At 36.6% G+C, this 20,735-nt stretch overlaps 1 protein-coding gene across 1 annotated transcript; it reads right to left on the bottom strand.

Annotated features, from left to right (window-relative positions):
- Positions 1-17,732: 17,732 nt before the first annotated feature.
- On the bottom strand, positions 17,733-18,969 carry LOC141438446 (uncharacterized). Its single transcript, XM_074102324.1, has one exon. The coding sequence runs from the start codon at positions 18,915-18,917 to the stop codon at positions 18,027-18,029; it is 891 nt and encodes a 296-aa protein (XP_073958425.1). The 5' UTR covers positions 18,918-18,969; the 3' UTR covers positions 17,733-18,026.
- Between the last annotated feature and the right edge of the window lie 1,766 nt (positions 18,970-20,735).

Below are 20,735 nucleotides of genomic sequence, written 5' to 3'. Positions count from 1 at the left end.
GCACGAGCATGAATACATCGAGATTGACCATGACCATCATGAATATGGTCATCATGACTTCGGCCATCACCATGACTTTGACCACGGTCATCATGAATATGACCACGGTTATCATGGCCATCACGGCTCCGGGCATCATGACTATGGTCACCACGACCACGAGCCTTATAAAGGGCAAGGTTATGGTTCTTATGTTAAGGATGACTATTATCCTCAAAAAAAGAAAGGAATGTATGATGCTGATGGGTCCTATTCTGTAAAAGGTGCGAGATAATTTAAGTTTTAAACAATTTATATATCTTAGAAAAGTTTGCTTTATTTATATTATCTATCTTAGAAAAGTATAATTTAATGGTTTTTGAATAATTTTATTAGGTTAGAAATACATCTGTCGTAACAAATAAAGTTTATAAAAGTCATCTTTAGGTTATTTACCTTTTACGATTTTATTCTTATTTATTGTTAAATTTAGTTAATAAAAAACTAGTCTTTAGAATTATAAGTTCTTTGTAATAAAATATACTTTTCTGTAATTTATTCAAACTTAGAAAAACATGCTCACTCAGTATTTACCTTTTTGTATTGTGTAATTTAGGATAAAACATAACTTATAATAGGTACATGTATATATACCACTCTTAGTCAGGGGTCCACAAAACTTATATAAGTAGGTACTTTAGCTGCAGGAGTCACCTAGCGGTTGACTGTTACAATAAGTACCCTATTATCACCTAATTGATCTTTACACGAACACAAAGAAGAAATCATTTCAGAATTTTTCCACATCCTAAGAAATTTCATTACAATACGATCCTTAAACCTACGACGTTAAGAGTCAACCGTACAAAAAGCGAGAACACCTTTAGTGTGCTCATTAAAAATAATAAGCCCGCGCGAGAAATTGCCGACGCTTTGATAATCGCCCCTTCCTTGATCACTGGGAATGACAGGGGGGCGATTCTGGCATCTCGATCGAGTGGTATTTTGGAATGTTGGGTAGCATAACGGTTGGAGGTCGAATTCATTCGATTGAAAATTTGAATATACCGCGATTGTTTTCTGGTTTGTCCCTCAGTGCGTCTTTTTCGTTCCATTGTGGGTAGAAAGATAGCTATTTTAGCGACAAAAGTTTACTTTTTATTCGGCTGCTGGAAGAAGGGTTATTTTTTGGTGCGTTTTTACGGTGATTTAAACGACGGATTGAATTTGAGGTTTTTATCATTATAATAGTCAGGGTGACATGGGATATAATATAATACTTATTATAAAATGGCATTAGGAAAAAAAATATGTAAGAGAGATCCATAAAAAGAAATAATAAAAAAAACCAGTATTCTAGAAAATTGACAGAACTCTTGAACTTTAAGTGATTAAACTGAGTTTTAGACGGACCGGTTTTCTTTTAATATCAGTTCAGTTTTTTTCATTTTGAAAATGCATTTATAAATAAATATATAATTCATTCCACATCAAGGTGGTTAATGATTTCTTTAGAGTAGAGTTAGGGGCTGTTTCACCATCCATTGATAGTGTTAATGACGTTAAATTTGATGCCGTCTCTATTTGTTTTGTTATAGACGGAACGCATCACATTTAACACTAATATGGGGTAAACAGCTTAGCATCATTTATTTATTTTATTAAAGCAATCTAAATAAAGGGTATAGTTTTTTATTTATTTCGGCTTTGACTTGTAATCGTCATCTTATTTTGAATATACGATTCTGCAACCGAATTATTTAGTTTCAATTATTAGTCTAAGATCCTTTATAGTTAAGTTAACTGACCTGTGTGCGTGCGTGCTTCATGCGAGTTTGTGTGCGTTCTGAGAATAATAGTCTTCTTCTAAGAGCTTTTATACCTTTTTTTTTATTTTTTTTATACGTCGCCAGCTCGCCCTCTATTTTTCTTAGTTTTTTTTGTTTCCAATAATTATGCGTGATAGACTTTTATATTCTTTAAAAACTAATTAATGTTTATTAACGGTTTTTAAAGAAAATAAAAGTCTATAACGAATAATTATTGGAGTAGACACATGAACTTATATATTAAAAACAATTCTATGAGACCAAATATTAAATTTTCATTAAATTTTTATGGAATAGGTAATCGAGAAAACTAACAAAAATGCAACGTTGCCAGCTCAGCAGGTATAAACGCTACTAAGTCGCTACACTATTGGCAGAGTGACCGTGGTGGTCCATTTACGATCAGTAATCATCATCCTAGCCTATTATACGTCCCACTCCTGGGCACAGGCCTCCTCTCACAATGAGAGGGCATAGGCCGTAGTTACCACGCGGGCCCAATGCGGATTGGGAACTTCACGCGCACCATTGAATTGCTTTGCACGTGTGTGCAGGTTTCCCCACGATGTTTTCCTTTACCGTAAAGCTCGTGGTGAATTTCAAATGTAATTTCGCACATGTTTCGAAAAACTCAGAGATGCGAGCTAGGGTTTGAACCGACGATCCTCTGCTTCAGAGGCGATAGAAAAAAAAAGCTGTGGTAGCCCAGTGGTTGACGATCAGTAATCATAAATAAATATTAAATATATAATAATAAATAAATATTAAATAAAAAAAAAAATACTCAATATTCGTCCGCATCGTACTTGGCCCAAAAGTACCCAGTACCCACAAACCCAGCGGTATTGCCCCTTTGTATGGCCAACGAGACCCGCTGGATTAAGTACGACCCGGAACGGGGGCCACTTCCTCTGTCCCTCATCCTGCGCCCCAACTCCCAAACCAACGACCTGGCGTCCACCCCCCAGGGGCCAGTTCCAAGGCTGAGTATTTTAGGCCCTTCGACAAATAAATAAATATCATGGGACACTTGACACCAATTGACCTAATCCCAAATTAAGCAAAGCTTGTACTATGGATAGGTACTTACTTATAATAGATAAACACATATTGAACATTATGATTGATTTTTTGGAGTCTTTTTGTATTTTTTATTTCAACTCCAAATTTGTTACTTTACGGGTATCCCGTGAAACCATATCGAAAATACAAACTGAGACCCATGCACAGAAAAACCAGAAAAAGAGACCAGCACTGGGAATCGAACCCAGGTCCTCAGCATTCCGTGCTGAGTGCTATTAGCCCTACACCAATGCTGGACCGGAATCTAGACACGAATCTTTTTGTATGTTTTATTTCAACTCCAAATTTGTTACTACAAAAAGACTCCAAAAAACTTATCATAATTTGATTGCTTAGTAGCGACATCTCTTGTCTGGGTGAGCGGTTGGTTCCGAAAGAGTGTGACGTCTGTCGACGCAACATAGATGTCGCTAGTGCTGCTGCTTAAGTAGCAAAGTAGAAATAAGCAACCTGAGATACTTATGTATGCATAGGAAAAATTCGTGTCTAGCTAGCACGGATTGCTGAGTACCTAGGTTCGATTCCCAGCGCTGCTCTCTTTTTCTGGTTTTTCTGTGCATCCATGTCTCAGTTTGTATTTTCGTTATAATACCCCTCTTTTTGCGTCGGGGGTTAAAAATTGTCATAGTCACTTGTCTCAAGTCCCATTTATGAAATAGGGGCCCGATTCAACGGTTAACGTGAACAAAGCCGCAAATAAATTTCTGCACAAACTTTCTCAAACTGCTTTTTTTTTTTTTTTTTTTTTTCGGATGGACTGTTGCTGTTGGGCTGTTGAGCCGTCTGAGGCTAACAAGCCTCAGACGGCTTTTACAGCTTACCGGAGAGAGGGCGAGCAGCCAGATGGGCTGCTCAGCAAGTGGGTTGTTTACTTAGCATGCCAAAGGGTGCTCCTATTGAGCCGACCTCGGACTTTGGACGCTAAGGGAGAGTTGCAAGCATCCGGATTTTTAGTCTCAAACTGCTATAATAACAAACATCGCAAACAATAAAAACGTAACAAAATAAAACTGATGGCTACTCCGAAATTAGAAGTTCGTATCCTACCGTTCCTTTCACTCTCCTATTAATATTATAAGCGTGAACATGACAGCATGAGACGACGTTCGAAATTCGAACTTAAGTATAAAGCCTATATTGGAAAGTTTGAATGTTTTATGCGTTCTGAGAAGTTGCCATCGAGAGTTGTCATCAGTTAGTTTTTGTGCTGGCAACTTTGTTATTAGCCTTCTATTATCCGAATAAAAAATACATTTTCACTTCTCATGCTCTTAAACTGTTACTTTAGTCTCTGTATATCGGGACTAAAGCTCCTTTTTATTCTCTAAGGATTAAAGATTTTTTTTTAATTTACGTTGGAAACCCCTAAACAGCCAACACGGTGTTTGTGAATAGCGGAATTTTTGGGCGTGGAAATAACCTCCAAATGAAAACTGTGCAAAAATATTTAAAAAAGTACACAATTTAATTTCATGAAACAATTAATGTTTACGAATATGAATCTATTCAATTATATTAAGGATTAATTCATTTTGAAGCATAGTCCAATTAGTTTTACAATAGTTTTCAATTTAGAAACTGTTGGCTAAATATGTAAACGTTTAAAACGTCACTTCATAAACAATAAAAGAAAAGAAAAAACCGCGCAACAATTTTTTTTGCTAATATTTGAATTTTAAAGAGATGGTCTGTCCATTAAGCGAGAGTACGTATTAAAAAAGTAATATTGTAATTTTGAACAGAAAATTGTTTTTTTTCCTCGCATTCAAAGTGAAAAGTAAAGTGGAGGGTGTTTTTATTCTCGGCCAACCCTATGGTGTGGAGTATCGTTGGGTAGGCCTTTTAAAACCATTGGACAGTTGCCAGGAGAATTTTTCGATTCAGTAATATCTGTTTGTGAAATATTCAACTTTAAAGTGCAAATTTTCATTAAAATCGAGCACCCCCCCAAAATTTGGAAAAATTCAAGATGCTAGTAAGTATATCAAAATTAAAAAGAAAATTATAACGGCTAGGATTGCTTGAGAATTATTAGTAGTTTCAGAGTAAATAGCGGCCTAAGGTATAAAATATACCTAAATTTGGAAGACTCCGTACACAATACGAAATCCTTAGAAAAATATTACTTGTTTTTTTTTTTTGGTAATGGCTACGGAACTCTATTTTGGACCTGTCCGAGACGCACTTTATCGGTTTTTAAATTTTTCTATATCAAGCGCCAATGACGACGGTGTTAATCCCTGTCCACTCCCTGATATTACAGAGCCAATACATCTTACGTCTAGGGTTGTAACGGAGGCCTTCTTAGCGGAGGCGGAGGCGACGAGTTTCACCTCCGCGGATGCGGAGGTTAACGGAGGCGGATGCGGAGGTGAAAATGGACGTGGAAAAAATAGTAGTTTATGCTTTATTCAACTCAAAAATCTCAAAAATTTCTAAAAAAACTGCCAAATCCCACTTGTTTTCAGCGTCATTGTGCATGTGAGTTAAATAAATAATTACTTTGTACAAAATCACTATGAAATCGCACATAAAACATATACATTAAAATTTCGTACGTCCAAGCAACGAGACATGTTGATTCCTGTCGTGTGTTATTTGACATACCCCGACCGCGTTCCCGCTTCGCGCCGAGATAATAAAATGAGAAATAAACCTCCGTTATAACTCCGCAAAAAAAATTGCGGATGCGGAGGCGGAGGCGAAGGTACGATTTCTTGCGGAACTTCCGGAGTAACGGAGGCGGAGGCGAAGTTCCGTTACAACCCTACTTACATCTACCTGGTTTACGCTTTCCGAACAGATTACCCATCGTGCCATGGTGATCTGCGCAGGAGGGAATACCGATCATGCAGCAATACACGTCCGAGGTCAACCACTAAACCACATAAACAAAACCCGACACTTTAAGACCTTGTATCGATATCTACAGATTGTTTATACAAGTGCCCATTAAGGGGCAATCTATCTATCAGGCGAGCGTGGGTCCCCAAGGGGCAATCCGCGGCCCCAGGCCCCCATCTAAATCTAGATTTAATGCCCCCTGTCTAAATGTAATGGAGTCTTGGAGGAATTATATAATAGAGTTAGAATGTCGAAAAATACGTTATTTCAGTTTTTTTCAAATTTAAGCTTGACAATGCGTGCTATCAAACGAAAATGCAATTTTTAAGCTACCTTTAAATATATATGACAAAAAAAGAAATACGTCACACAACTGTAGTGCCACGCCTACTGTATGGAGAAAAGCGTATTAGAAATACTATAGATATACTGTAAACTAAATTTTCAACCGAATTGTTTCCGTTCACTAGACATTTTGAGGGGAGGCCTTTCAGAACAGTGGAATATAATATAATATCCATAGGTACTAACATTATAAATTGTTTTTTTTTTAATTTTAACTTTAAACATTTTTCGTCATAGAGCCATACCTGATTATATATATAAAGCAACTATGACTGTCTGTCTCCATGTCTGCAACTCTTTCATGCCAAAACAGCTGAACTGATTAAAATACGTAATATGTGAAATGGAGACAGTTTGAGACATTAATATTTATCCCAAAATAGTTAAACTAATGTACGGCAGATTTGCGTGGTCCAAATCACCTCTCTATTGGTTAATTCCTCTTGGGGCTAATCGAGCCGGCAACTAACCATTAGCATTGGCTGATATTTTTCTATCTTCGAACCCACAGGCTCCCATAGGAGTCGCGTTTGTATGGAGATAGGGATCTTTGGCACTGTGTACTGTGTAGTACAAGTTGTGCTGAAATAAGGGCATTTACCCAATAGAGTGTTATTAAATTACTGGCCTTTGGTAGTGATTTCTTTGATTTTTCTAGAAAGTCTATGGTATCAATAAAAAATCGCTGTAGGCGGACAGTAATTTGACCTATGGTCTCTTACTTAGAGAGTCGTGGATTCAAACCCGGGACTGCGGACTGCATCTGTGCTTTTCGACTTTTCGGCTATGTAGTGGCTAATTAATAACAAATAAACACATAATATGTGTTTAAGTTTAAGTATAAATATTCGTATTAAACATCCAAGACCCGAGAGCAAACATTCGTATTATTCAAACAAATATCTGCCCCGGCCGGGAATCGAACCCGGGGCCTCAAGCTTCGTAGTCAGGTTCGCTAAGCACTTACTCCAAAAACCAATCTTAATCATCTTGCTAGTCTTGCAGCCTGGTGGTTTTTGGAGTCACGTAAGCCTTGTCGCGATCCCTCTACCGTCGAATAGCGAACCCATAGGGGTTCACGTACCCCACTTTGAGTAACCCTGGTGTATGTGAACATCCTAATCCGGACTAGGCCCGCGCGGGAACTACGGCACAGTTCTTCTCATTCCGAGGGGTCTGTACTCATCAGTGGGGCGTATATAAAGCTGGGATGATGATATTGTAAAACGTAATATATGAAGCGCCTAATAAAATATCATGGCAAAGTATCTTCTTGGAAAGTGTATGTCATTGTCTCGGAGTGGCGTAGCCTGCTTCTTAATAATAAAGAAGACTTTTTTATGTCCTGTTTTTTTCTTAATTATTTAGATTTTTTATTTTAATTTAATCTTTTTGATGTTTCTGTGAAATGGCATATTGAAAGTGTTATAACATTTTTATATATTTGGAATGGGCTAATTATTAAGTTACATTTAATATACAAGGGGTATACATAAGGGGTACCTACTCTTTCAGTAATTAGTTTTAGTTTTTATTATATTTTATGTAAGTAGTTTAAGTTTAGGATAGGTATTTTTATTAATTCAATGCTTATTTTTATACATGTAATTATCTATACATATAATAAATTATCAGTTAACTTTCATTTAATATCTACATCGTTACAATAACAAAAAAAATCCCCTCTATTTTTCTTCTCACGGACGCCATTTTGAAATATACACTCAGCGGCACAAAATTTGGCAAAATTACCGATTGCTGCATTTGAGGGCCAGATTTTTTGCTGCTCAGTATCCTACTAATATTATAAATGTGAAAGTTTGTGTGTGTGTGTGTGTGTGTGTGTGTGTGTGTATTTGTTACTTCTTCACGTTAAAACGGCTGGACAGAAATTTGGTATGTAGATAGCTGGTCATCTGGAATTTATTTATTTATTTCATACACGAGCAATTATCATTACAGGTTATAACCTAATGCAATAGTTCTTAAATTATAATTTTGCACTTTGTCAATAATTTACTTATTCTAAAACATAACATAATATATGCATAATTACTTTTAACAATTCACGGTATAGGGATTAAATCTTGAAATTTCATGCGCTGGGTGTAGTCTTGAAATTTTTGACAGTTGTTCTTAACACGACCTCAATGAAGACCACGATATAAATTTTGGAAATTCCCTGGGGAATTTTATAAAATCCCGGAATGTCAATTGTACCAGATCGAATAGTTTACGCGTGCGAAGCCGCGGGTAAACTCTAGTATTATATAACCTATGTCACTCCGACAGTTTTGTCGAATCTAATGATACCTCATTATATTAAAACCATCCAGCCATTTAGATTACCGAAAAGACCAAAGAACATACACGGGTGAAAAACATAACCTTTCGGGCAGTCAGGTGAATAATGTTTATATACAGCTACATAGACTCGCTTACGGCAGTTGTCAACATAATTACCAAACACCACCTTTACAGGCTGTTCAACCAAAGTTTGCTATTTATTAAGTTTCGACATGTAAATGCGAAGTGGCGAAGTGATGGAAATTCGTAAATTCCATTATAAGTTGTGTTTTGATCAAGTTTACGTAGTTTTAGTGGCTTCGTGTTGTTTACTCAAGCATAGTTCAAGTTAGAAACATCACCGGTGTAACCGAGAATGAGCAGTAACTTAGGTCGTAGGTATACCTTGAATTTATTTAAGACTAGATTTTACTCGTTTTATGATTTAAATTTAGGTTTTGTTCCGCGTACCTACCTTGATTTCAGAGAAGCTCGATATTTCCATTCTCCAGTCGTATAGTTTATGAGGAAACTCTAAGGCCGAGAGAACTGAAAAAATAGGTATTTGTAAAATCTATTGCTGTCGCCTCAACCTCAAGCCAAGCAAGTTCATTACATTATAGCTTTTTGTTAAATTTTTTATGATATTTTTCACATATTGTGAAGTAATTTTGACTGGCACTTTAATTATTACTCAACATTGACATTTTAATTATTTCTTTATTTGAAATTGCATTATATTTACCCAGGTATAAGTAGTACTTTATTTCCAGAACAATACAGGTCCAACTATAAAAAAGGTATAATAAAATTAAATAAACTAAAACTATAATAAATCTAAAAATGGACCCTGCGGCATGGTACCAAAGATGCTGGCAGCATTTCCCCGCTGGATCGCAAGACTGATGCGTTGAGCGAGGAAACTGCCAGCTCTTCGGTCTCCTGTGGTATCTCTGAGTCTCTTTGATAGATCTTTGAAGAGACTCAGAGCGCCAAATTGCATTTGTATTTTAATTTTATTTCCACGTTTTTACCGTTTACCATTGTTATTATTATTATTATTATTTACTTTGTAGTTTTATTTTTAGCTGACATTTGATTGGATCGACCAATTGCAACTTTGTTTAACTTTCGATTCATCTTGGATCAAACTGAACAATTGGACATGTGACACAAAATCATTTTGGTGTTGACTCATGCAAAGGACGAGGGTGCCAGCGCCATCTATAAATGGCCAGGTGGGGTAATTAAAAAACTTGATTTAAAAACCCAGTTCATGCGACTTTCTCCCGCAACCACCGTTATTGGATCACGTGATGCGGACTAAACGACTGACAATCAAATTAAATTAAAGTTTGGGTTCCGTGGGATGGCCACCGAAGAGAATGGCGGGACGACTTGGACGCATATCGCATATAGTGGAGTGGCAGGAGCATGCTCTCGACAGGGACGAATGGCAGAAAAAAGGGGCAGGCCTTTGCCCAACAGTGGGGCACTTTACCGGGCTAAGGAAAAAAAAAGTTTTAAACGAAAAAAAGTACAAAGTAAAACGGCCGCCGCGATTTTGATCGAAATGTCGAGGTAACTTTTAGCAATTATTACTCTCGTGTTAAGTATTAAGTCCTGGATGTATTAATAACTATGAAATTCGTGAGCATCTCATAACCTATTATATGCTATTAACGGCTCTATTTGTAGAAATCTAGTATTAACAGAGCCCTGCTTCTAGGAAAATGTGCGCAGCGTAGGGTCATTTCCCAAATTTGTTTAGTTGGAATCCCCTTCAATTCTACTAATTATACGTATTATGTTGTTTTAGCAGTAATAGCAATTTACGTTATGTATAAAAAAAAATACTCACATTGAAAATGTGAATGTATGTATGTCTGTTACCTCTTCATCTTCATGCCTAAACCGCTGAACCGATTCAGGTAAAATTTGGTATAGAGATAGTTTGAGAACCCGAAACGGACATTGGATAGTTTTTATTCCAGCAAATTGCATGGTTAGCGCGAGATAGCGATAAACAAATTGGTAGACGAAGTCGCGGGCAAAAGCTAGTATCATATAAAATACATAATAATATGTATTAATCACATTACTTATTTATCAGCTGTTTCTTTCTATTACGGTTCTTGAGGATAAGCACTGTGACAGACAGAAGGTTGGACGAGTGTATCTATATTATTAAGGTTCTGTTTGCCGCTCTTCGGCTATGGAACCCTAAAAAAAACTGGCCAAGTTCGAGTCGGACTCGCGCACCGAGGGTTCCGTACAAATTATTAAAATATATATATATGTATATATATGAGGTAACTAAAAATTTATGCTTTTCGCAATTTTTCCTTTATCTGTGCTTATAAGACGTTGCTTCATACCAAATTTCAAGATTCTGAGTTCACGGGAAGTACCCTGTAGGTTTTGATTCCTTTGCGAGTGTCGAAAATTTGCAGCATAAACGGCTGTATTTTTTTATTGAGTTGGCTTAGAAGTTTGATTTTTTCACAGCTGCAAAGGACAGTAGACCTGAGTATTTGGTATAAATTTCAGCTTGATAACTTCACTCGTTCCTGAGAAAAATGGTTGACAGACGGACGGACGGACGGACAACAAAGTGATCCTATAAGGGTTCCGTTTTTTCCTTTCGAGGTACGGAACCCTAAAAACTCCTAATTTGTATCGAAGTTTAATAGTCCTTTAGCAGTCGCAGTTTATATAGCTCTGCTCACCGGCTCTTTATATAAATGTTTTACTAAGAAACATTACTCAAACTGTAAAACAACATTGTATTTTCTATGACTTTGTCGAAATAATACCACGTAATACCGGAAATACCGGTTTAATACCTGGATAGCAAGACTAACAAATGTCTGGAAAAAACAGAGAGTTCGGTTTTGTGTCTGGCTATTTTTAACTCCTGACGCAAAAAGAGGGGGTGTTAAGTTTGATGTCAATCTGACATAAATTTGACGTTGCCTGTGGCATCGTAGCTCTCAAACGGATGGACTAATAATAATATGCGACTTTGACGTGAAAGCGAGTTTCCTTGTAGTGCTACTTAGCTATTTTTTATTCAAATCGGTTCAGACGTTTTTGAGATATTGAACTTTAAAATAAGAGTGTCGGGGGTTTTCAACTTTTATAATTTCGTTACGTTATTTATTTATTACCAGTTACATTAAATAAAGGGTATTATTTTTATTTTTATTTACGGTTCTGTACCCAAAGGGTCCAAGCAGAGCCATTGTTTTAAATAAATTCCTACCAATACTTATTAATTAATATTAATTATATGATTTAAATTCGGGTTTTGTTTTCAACCCGAAAACACGCGAATTTAAATCATACAATTAGTACCTAATGACCGCGATAGTCTAAAACATTGTGTAATACCTATTGTGTTTTTTGTTGATTATTATATATTTTTCAAGTTTATTGTATGGGTCAAGTTGCTCGAAATAAATGGATTTATTTATTAGAGGTACTTTTATTAATATCATTTCTGTGTGTGTGCCGTAAGAGGCATCTGAGGATATAGGTTAAGGTATACCGTATGCGACAGGCTAGCAACCTGTCACTATTTTGTACCGTTAAGTAATTTCTTCCAAACAAATTTTTTAGTGTGTCGCGTCCATTTTATTATTCTCCCCGAACATTGTATAGCACAATTCGAATTTTTAGTGTCTGTTAAGAAACGATAGCAGCAGTAATGGGGGTCGTAAAGTAAAGCGAACAAGTGGTGTCCTAACGCACTAGGGCTGTAAACGGGCAACGTCGGTGCGCGGACAATGTATTTTTATAGTTCGAGTGTTTTTGAGCACTGTAGGTTTTAGCTGGGTCTATCTATAGTATGGGAATTTTTTTAACACTTCTATCTGCCTTTTTTATGAAACGATGTAAAAAAACGGCTAAGTGCGAGACGGACTCGCGTACCAGATCCCGTACATTGTAAGTATCTGAGTACTTATGAATATCCAATGTTATCAGAGTCCTCCTGTTACCAGAGTTTTTGCAGGTGGTAGGAGCTTGTGCAAGGTCTGCCCAGATTGCTACCACCATCTTGCTCGCTAATTCTGCCGTGAAGCAGCAGTGCTTGCACTGTTGTGTTTCGGCGTGGAGAGTAAGACAGCCGGTGAAATTACTGGCACTTGAGGCATCCCATCTTAGGCCTCTAGGTTGGCAACGCGTCTGCAATACCCCTGGTGTTGCAGATGTTTATGGGCGGTGGTGATCTCTTACCATCAGGAGACCCACTTGCTCGTTTGCCATCTAGTCGCATAAAAAAAAAGAAGTCCCTCTTCAAAGCAAAATGTATGCAGTGCATATTAGCATGGCACAGACAGACACACATAAAAAAATCCAGACATTTCTCATTAGTTGTGCTATAATATTAAGAGCTACCTTTATACCAAAATTTCAAGTGTCTAAGACAACCGGAAATACCTTATAGGTTCTTGTTCATGACGAATTGTATGGAAACATTTTTTAATTACTGTTTCTTTTATTGCATTGACTTATAAGTTTGATTTTTCCATGTTTCAGGGGGCAAGAGGCTTGAGTATTTGATATTACAATTTGATACCTCCACGCTGCGCGGGTCTTGTGAAACGGGCATAACTCACACACACACACACACACACACACACACTACACATGTTTCACACTTAATTTACTTTAGCGACACATCTTATGTATATATGTATATATATATATATATATATTCGTCATTTCCTATTAACTTTTTTTTTCTTATTTAAGGTACGTTTACTCCTACTCAGGCTTATATACTTGTATTATTAAGGGAGTTCTGTTATTGGCCTTAAGATTCATTCTGTACACTAGAATAAACATAATTGTAACGCTGTTGAACACCTCAATAAAAGAAATAAATAAATAAATAAATAACAAAGTGAGCCTATAAGGGTTCCTTTTTTTTGCGGTATGGAACCCTAAAAACAGACTCCTGAAGTCTGACTCGTCGAGCGCTGGTTTATTATGAACCACTACCCCGCTTTGTATCTCGTTAGTTTCCGTACAAACAGACTTTTATTGTAAGATAGTTCTGAACGATACGCATTAAACTTGCTTTGTTTAAGCGTTCTAGAGTAAGACAATTAAAAGTTAGTTTTATACTGTACACATAAAAAGTCACTTCTAATTGGACTTTGCGGGTCGGTCCTTTTGTAATCGCTAACATTGCTATCACCATTTTAATTAAATTAATAATGAAACGACTGACGCCAATGAGGGCTATCGTTTTTTGTCTTACTAAATGGCGCCACTGTTGCGTGAGGTTTTTAAGTGTGGCTTTCAAAATCTGTTATTACGGGCGTGAAAACAAAGTTTAGATTAAAATCATATTTAATACATCTTAAAACCGTACCATAAAAATATTGAGCAACCACAGTCTTGCGTAATCCCGTTTTGTTCGGAAAAAAGGGAGGACTTGAGTTTTCGAAAGACAAAACTGTCTCAAAACGCAGACATTAATTGCCCCTTATCGCATAATTGCCATAATTAATTTCAGGTAATGCAAAATATTCACAAAATTATTCTAATTATAAATAAGCCCGCGTAGCTCACCCAAAAACTATGAGATTTGACGTTTCGGAGACCTCACGCTATACTAGCGCCTCTAGCGGCGAATTCATACGCGACAGTCCTCATTGACCTTATTGTCATCATTATCATAATTAACAGTAGGACGTCCACCGTTGGACATTGGCTAGTCCCTTATACGTGACATGCTTCGTTTAGAAGCGGCCTGCATCCACCGTGAACCCGCGGCTTTAACGAGGTCGTCCGTCCATCTCGTCCAATTGACCTAGTCCCAAACTAAGCAAACCTTGCTTGATTCTCATTGCCACTGGAAAAAAAAAGTTTAAGGGGCTGTTTTACCACCCATTGATTAATTTTATTTGACGAATAAATGTGATGCCGTCTCCACCTATTCGAACAAAACAAACAGAGACAACAATGGATGTTGCAACAGGGAGTTAGTGTTTTTTTTATAAAGGAACTAGCTGTTGCCGCGGCTTCGCCCCCGTTCCAGTATTTTTTATAACTTTTGTTACGCACAAACCTTGTCCTGACAATAACGAACACAACAAAAAAATAATTATCTAAATCGGCGCCGTGGTTCGGAAGTTATGCACGTACAGTACATACATTTCGACAATCCATTTTTATTTATATAGATTTCTTAGTTGATAAAACACTAAAAGGGTGCATCTAATATTAGTGTTTTTTTTGGTTGTTGTTGTTTTTTGTTTCCGTTTCCGCCACCTACTTTTTGACATAGTCAAATCATACGATCTTGCACTCAAATGGTTGTCTGGAAGAGATCGCTTTTAAGCGATAAGACCGTCTATTGTCTACCCTAAATTTATGTGTCTATGTAAAATTTTTGTACTGATATCTGGTGTGCAATAATATTTCTATTGTAAGTATTGTACTTGTTACTATGAATACTGCTCTTAGTTAAGTTAAGCCCTTTTACTGTGTCGTGTCGAAACACGCGTCGTTACACTCATCTCCCGTTAGGCCATTTACGACAACTTGCAGTTCCTAATAAGAAAGTCGTAAAATAACCCAAATTACTTTTATTTTGCTTTGCTGGTAAAGCGGCGATCTTTTGTCAATTTTGTGAAAGTTTATTGACTATACTAATAGGAAATCGATCTCGTTTAGTAAGTACACTTTAATATATAAATGGCTTCTTTTCTTTTCGTTTTTTTTAAAGCTTTTATTTAACTTGCAATGTATGTAATATGTTCGGGTGGGATCTTTGAACTCAATTTTGAAGTAGATATCTTCAACCGATTGAGCTGAAGTTTTTTATACACGTTAAGTTTGGATGACAATGCACAATAAAGAACGTGACGTCATTCTAAATCCAATATGGCGGACCATCCAAGATGGCGGAATAGTTATTTTTAATGCACTTCTACAATATGGTTATCAAATGAAAGGGCTCGTTGAGAGCAACTCGAAAAATAATGTGACTAAGAAACCTAGCCAGCGATAACTAAAAAGTAAAAAATAAATGAAAAGCAAAAAAAAACTAAAAAAAAGCTTTTATTTAAACGCTCCAAAGAAACTATGAACTTACAACCTCATTATACTGGTACTAGTTTATTTACAAAAGAAAATCGCGCGACCTAACTCTGCACTGTTTATACCTACTCGAATCGTAATTGCGTCGTTTATGAACCAAAAACAGAGCACCTCTGGGAAGTTTTTTTTACCTTAGTAAAATAAATTAAAGTAAATTTCGATTTTACTTTTAAATGAGTTACTTCAGAAGAAAATGAGTATATATTTTTTTATTTAACCCTTTTCTTGGCAAGTTGAAACAAGTATTCTGAATTTAAATTCAGGCTTAAGCCTCGTTGGATTCTCGTAGAGCTAACAAAAATAAATACAAAAAGCCGATCTAAAATTATGTATCATATAATAATACAATGCCAAGAAAAGGGTTAACTTAAAATTAAAAATATAAAGCAGAAGTTAAGAAACAAAAAGGAAAATTATGAGTCCAACATGTAATGAAGTGTACTATTAAAATTAATCACAATACCTAATATGAAAAACCTAAAACTGACTAAGTATGGCATACATTGTAAATGATAAAACATTTTTTTTTGTTACAAATTTATGAAAAACACGACGATCCTGATCGTGACTTAGAGTTATTGTTAGTAGGAGTTTAGAACTGGTTTAATAGCCGTAGTTAAAATGAAACTTTGGATTAGGTTAGACTAGGTCAACCAAGTTGTTTTAGTTACTCACTGCGACATTAACAGCGCACTAGCAGGAACTGTAACGCTGTAAATTTTCATTGGCGAATCCTACTTCCTACTAATATTACCTATAAATGTGAAAGTTTTTGAAATTTTTTGGATGCTTGTTAATCAGTCACGTCTAAACCGCTGAACCGATTTAGATGCAATTCGGTATACAGATAGTTTGAGTCCCGGGGAAGGACATAGGATAGTTTTTATCCCAGAAAATTACATAGTTCCCGCGAGATAGCGATGAACGAACACTACGCGGACGGAGTAGCGGGCAACAGCTAGTAATAAATAAATTAATGTCACATTTTCATTGTTAACCCCCGAAACAAAAAAAGGGGTGGTTAAAAGTTTGTTAGTGTCTGTCTGTCTGAGGAATCGTAGCTCGCAACCGATTTCGATGCGGTTTTTCACGTGAAAGAGAGTTCCTTTGTAGTGCTTCTTAGACAATATGTTTGATAAAAATCGATTCAGCCGTTTTTGAGAAATTTAATTATAAATGACTATGTAGGAGGGTTTCAAATTTTCTAAGTTAGCTTGGTTATTTTTGTAGATATGCATGCTAATAATTGCTATCTTTGGCATGCCCGATGAGTCATGAAATGAGTCAGTCAGGGATTAATAAATAAATAAATAAATAAATAAATAAATATTACGGGACAATTCACACCAATTGACCTAGTCCCAAAGTAAGCTTAGCAAAGCTTGTGTTATGGGTACTAAGTAATTATATAGATAGATACATACTTAAATACATAGTAAACACCCAAGACCCGAGGACAAACATTCGTATTTTTCATACAAAATCGAACCCGGGACCTCAAGCTTCGTAGTCAGGTTCTCTAACCACTAGGCCATCTGGTCGTAATAAAATCTATCTAAGTATATATCCATCTATTGCAGCCCTTATAGCGCCCGTCTTGGGAGACAGGCCTCCTCTCCACTTTTCCGGTCTTGCCTATCCACTGCCACTGACGCGCTAATATCCAACCATAATTATACAGGACGTCCTCAAATTGTTTTGGAATATTTTAGCGGGTTGGGTTAATCTGGCTTAACATACCTTGGTAAAGATTTTTCTATAGATTTTTTTATTCAAAGTGCAGAAAAATATTCAAAAGAAAGCGCCTTTGACGCAGTACACTTTGAACTGGTTTGAACCGGTGTGTAACAGAACAATTGATATAATGCAACTATTTATATAATTTTCATTTGACATAATGCAATTTGTCATAAAAACCAAACTTATTTCTATTGTTTCTAATTCGATTTGATATACTTTGGGTTAGGTTAGGTTAGGTTTATTTTATAAAAAAAGTTCTATGAAGCTCCTATCCTTTGAAATTATATCAAATGATGTTATTCCGATCATTACACACGCCAAAGGCTGTAGATATTTATGATCTCGAGTGTTCTTGAAAAAATACTAGAGATACCTAACTGTATACAACTTTGTCTGCAGTATAGTATTATTTAAGTATAGTATTAGTATTAGATGTGGATATGATAGATAATTATAACAGCTCGGGTACTGTTATTTTGATAATTTTAAATAGAAAAAAAACAAGAACGATTTATAATAAATAACATTTTTATTCACACGGAACAAAATATAAATTTGATAATTCTCAGAGGCTAGTTTTTGGGTACAATCAATTTTATAAGCAACTTTATATTCAAAAGAAATGGCAAGATACTATCGTACTTACAAAGCACGACACTTGCGTGTAGTGGTGTCATTTAAACCAGTAAACTCACAAGCGCAAAAAAGTTCTTACGAAAATGACTGTACATTATAAACTGACCGGAAATATCTCACAGCACTGCTTTAAAGCTATCAGTCTTTTTATATAGTTATACATCAAATTCACTCTTCAGCCTCTATCAAAGCGTAGTCTAATAAGTTGCCGTTGACTCCTTTACTAACTTCGTTGTCCTTCACATGTTTTGTTGTGTTTTTCAATTCCTTCTTCCTGATTTTTCCGACATGTGATTTATCAAACATGTGTAATTCAACCAGTGGTGACTCTGATGACGGCTTCCTGTATGGGGATTCTGAAGAAACTTCCACTTTTTCTGATGAAATTTCTACTTTTTCCGATGAATTTTCGATTGCTTCTGATAAAATTTCCGCTTTTTCTGATGAAGTTTCAATCTTTTCTGACGAAGTTTCAATTTTTTCTGACGAATTTTCGACTCTTTCGGAGGAAGCCTCGATTGGGTTTTCGGATGGTACTGATGGTCTCTCAGATGGAGCTTGGGGCAGTCTCACTTCGATAGGTACTATCCTTTCTGCTGGCGGAGGCGGCACTTCATGTCTCGGAGCCGACACAATCAATACACCCTTTTCGTTGAGTACCGCAGTGACCTCTTCCTGCTTGCTTCCAGGGGGTAAATTGAAGCGTTGCACAAAATGATTGGCCATAAAACGGTTGTCCGTCGCCGTTGTCTTGTGTCTCCCTTCAACAACGATGTACTGGTTCTTCACTTTGATCCTCAACTCCTCCGGTTTGAATCTCTTCACGTTTATTTTGATCTCAAATCGATCGGGGTCGGCCGTTATTTGCGGCTCTTCGAGATTGTCTTCTTCATTCATGGCAGCAGCTGCCTGCATAAGTTCGCTCCATGGCCAGAGATAGTGGAACGCGAGGGAGTGGGACAGTTGTTGGTCTAAAGCTGCGAAAGGATCTTGATGGTGGTGTTTTCTCGCTTCCACGCAAGCGAGGACTAGGATTGTGAGAGCGAAGTACTTGTACATTGTTCGTGCGTATTGTATGGCTTTCGTAATCGTATGCCGGCGTGCAGCCGGGCCCGGGGCTTATATAGGCTTGGTCTGCGTGGGGCGAACATTCGAGAACTGTTCATTGATAACTACGACTTTACTGGTCAGGTGTCGCCAACTGCTTCCACGAAGTTTTATTGTGAAAGCGTCTGGCTCATGTTTATTTAACTGAATAAATATTTTTCAGCAACTTTTCAAGGTTTCGAAATTTTAATTCAAATGAGCTCATTAAAATGGCTGGATTGGTATGGAAATTGAAAGTAAACAGCAGAAACTCAAGAAAATATGTATGAATTGTTCAACTTAATTTGTTAAAGTGTATTTACTTACATGGCTACATATGTGATACTACGTATACTAAAATTTATTCAGTTGACAACAAACTTATTGCAATCAATTTCTACGGAGAAACTTATTTTATTATGGCTAATTGTGAATAGATCATTGTCGAGCAATATTGTTTTGTTAGAAAACCTTGATTGTTCTTTCTTGGTTATTGTTATAATCCAAGATAATGTCATACAAATTATATAAAAGAGTAAGAGGTGAGGAAGTTTTAGCACGCACGGTTAAGTTTTAATAGATTCAATTCATAAACAAATGTCACCTTAATAAAAGCATTACCGTAACAGACCCATCTCTTCCCGTGGGTGTCGTAAATGACGACTAAAGGACTGTGAACTAGTATAGCATTCTATTAGTAAAAGTATCTTTAAAATCGTTTAAACAGTTTTTAAATCGTCCGTAATTACTTAATAGGGTTTCAAATTGTTTCCATAATAAATCAACTATTAGTACCTAGTTAAAGAGTAAATAGGAACCTAAGGTAAAAATATACCTAAACTTAGAAAAATATCACTTAAAATTTTCTTATTGCCTTACGTTTCTGGCGTTCGCAATCGCAATCAAATGACAGATTTCCCATACAAAAACATCATCATCAGGGAGCGAAACTTTGATGCCGGTGACGTCATTATGACGCAAATTGTTTTTATAAATAAGTACTGGCCGTCTCAAGTGTCAATATCATCATCATCATCATCATCATCCCAGCCTATATACGTCCCACTGCAGGGCACAGGCCTCCCCTCAGAATGAGAGGGCTTGGGCAGTAGTTCCCACGCGGGCCCAGTGCGGATTGGGAACTTCACACACACCATTGAATTGCTTCGCAGATTTGTGCAGGTTTCCTCACGATGTTTTCCTTCACCGCAAAGCTCGTGGTAAATTTCAAATGTAATGTATGTATGTGTGTGTATGTAGTGTCAATATAATATCCGTGAACTAAAGAGGACAATAAGTTAGTGATTATCATTAATAATCTAGATAAAAACACTCTGTATGAAGCTTGACGTCATACGGCTGTCACCGGCATCAAAGTTGCTGATCATCATTTATTTTATCGCAAACGCAAACGTCAGAAACGTTAGGTAATACAGCCTCTGGGCGTGTCCGACACGCTCTTGGCCGGTTTTTTGTATTATCATTATTATTATTAGAAGGAGACAAACGAGCAAGAGGGTCATCTGATGGGAAATAATCACCACCCATGAGTACCAACGACTCAAGCAGAGTAAATTGGTCCGTTGCCAACCTTTTAAGAAAGTAACTATAAGCCTTTTTCCTGAAAGCCTTAATGTCAAAGTTATGTGATGCCGTCTCCGTCTATTCGAACAAAACAAATAGAGACGGCATCACATTTAACCGTCACTTAACACTAATCAATAGATGGTGAAACAGCCCCTTAGTCGTTTTTTGCTACTAAAATAATACTGTGAGCTCTAGTGGCTGGAA

The sequence above is a fragment of the Choristoneura fumiferana genome, chromosome 18, assembly GCF_025370935.1.
Source record: "Choristoneura fumiferana chromosome 18, NRCan_CFum_1, whole genome shotgun sequence".
In the NCBI taxonomy this organism is placed as follows: Eukaryota; Metazoa; Arthropoda; class Insecta; order Lepidoptera; family Tortricidae; genus Choristoneura; species Choristoneura fumiferana.
This window is presented reverse-complemented; position numbering and strand designations above follow the sequence as displayed.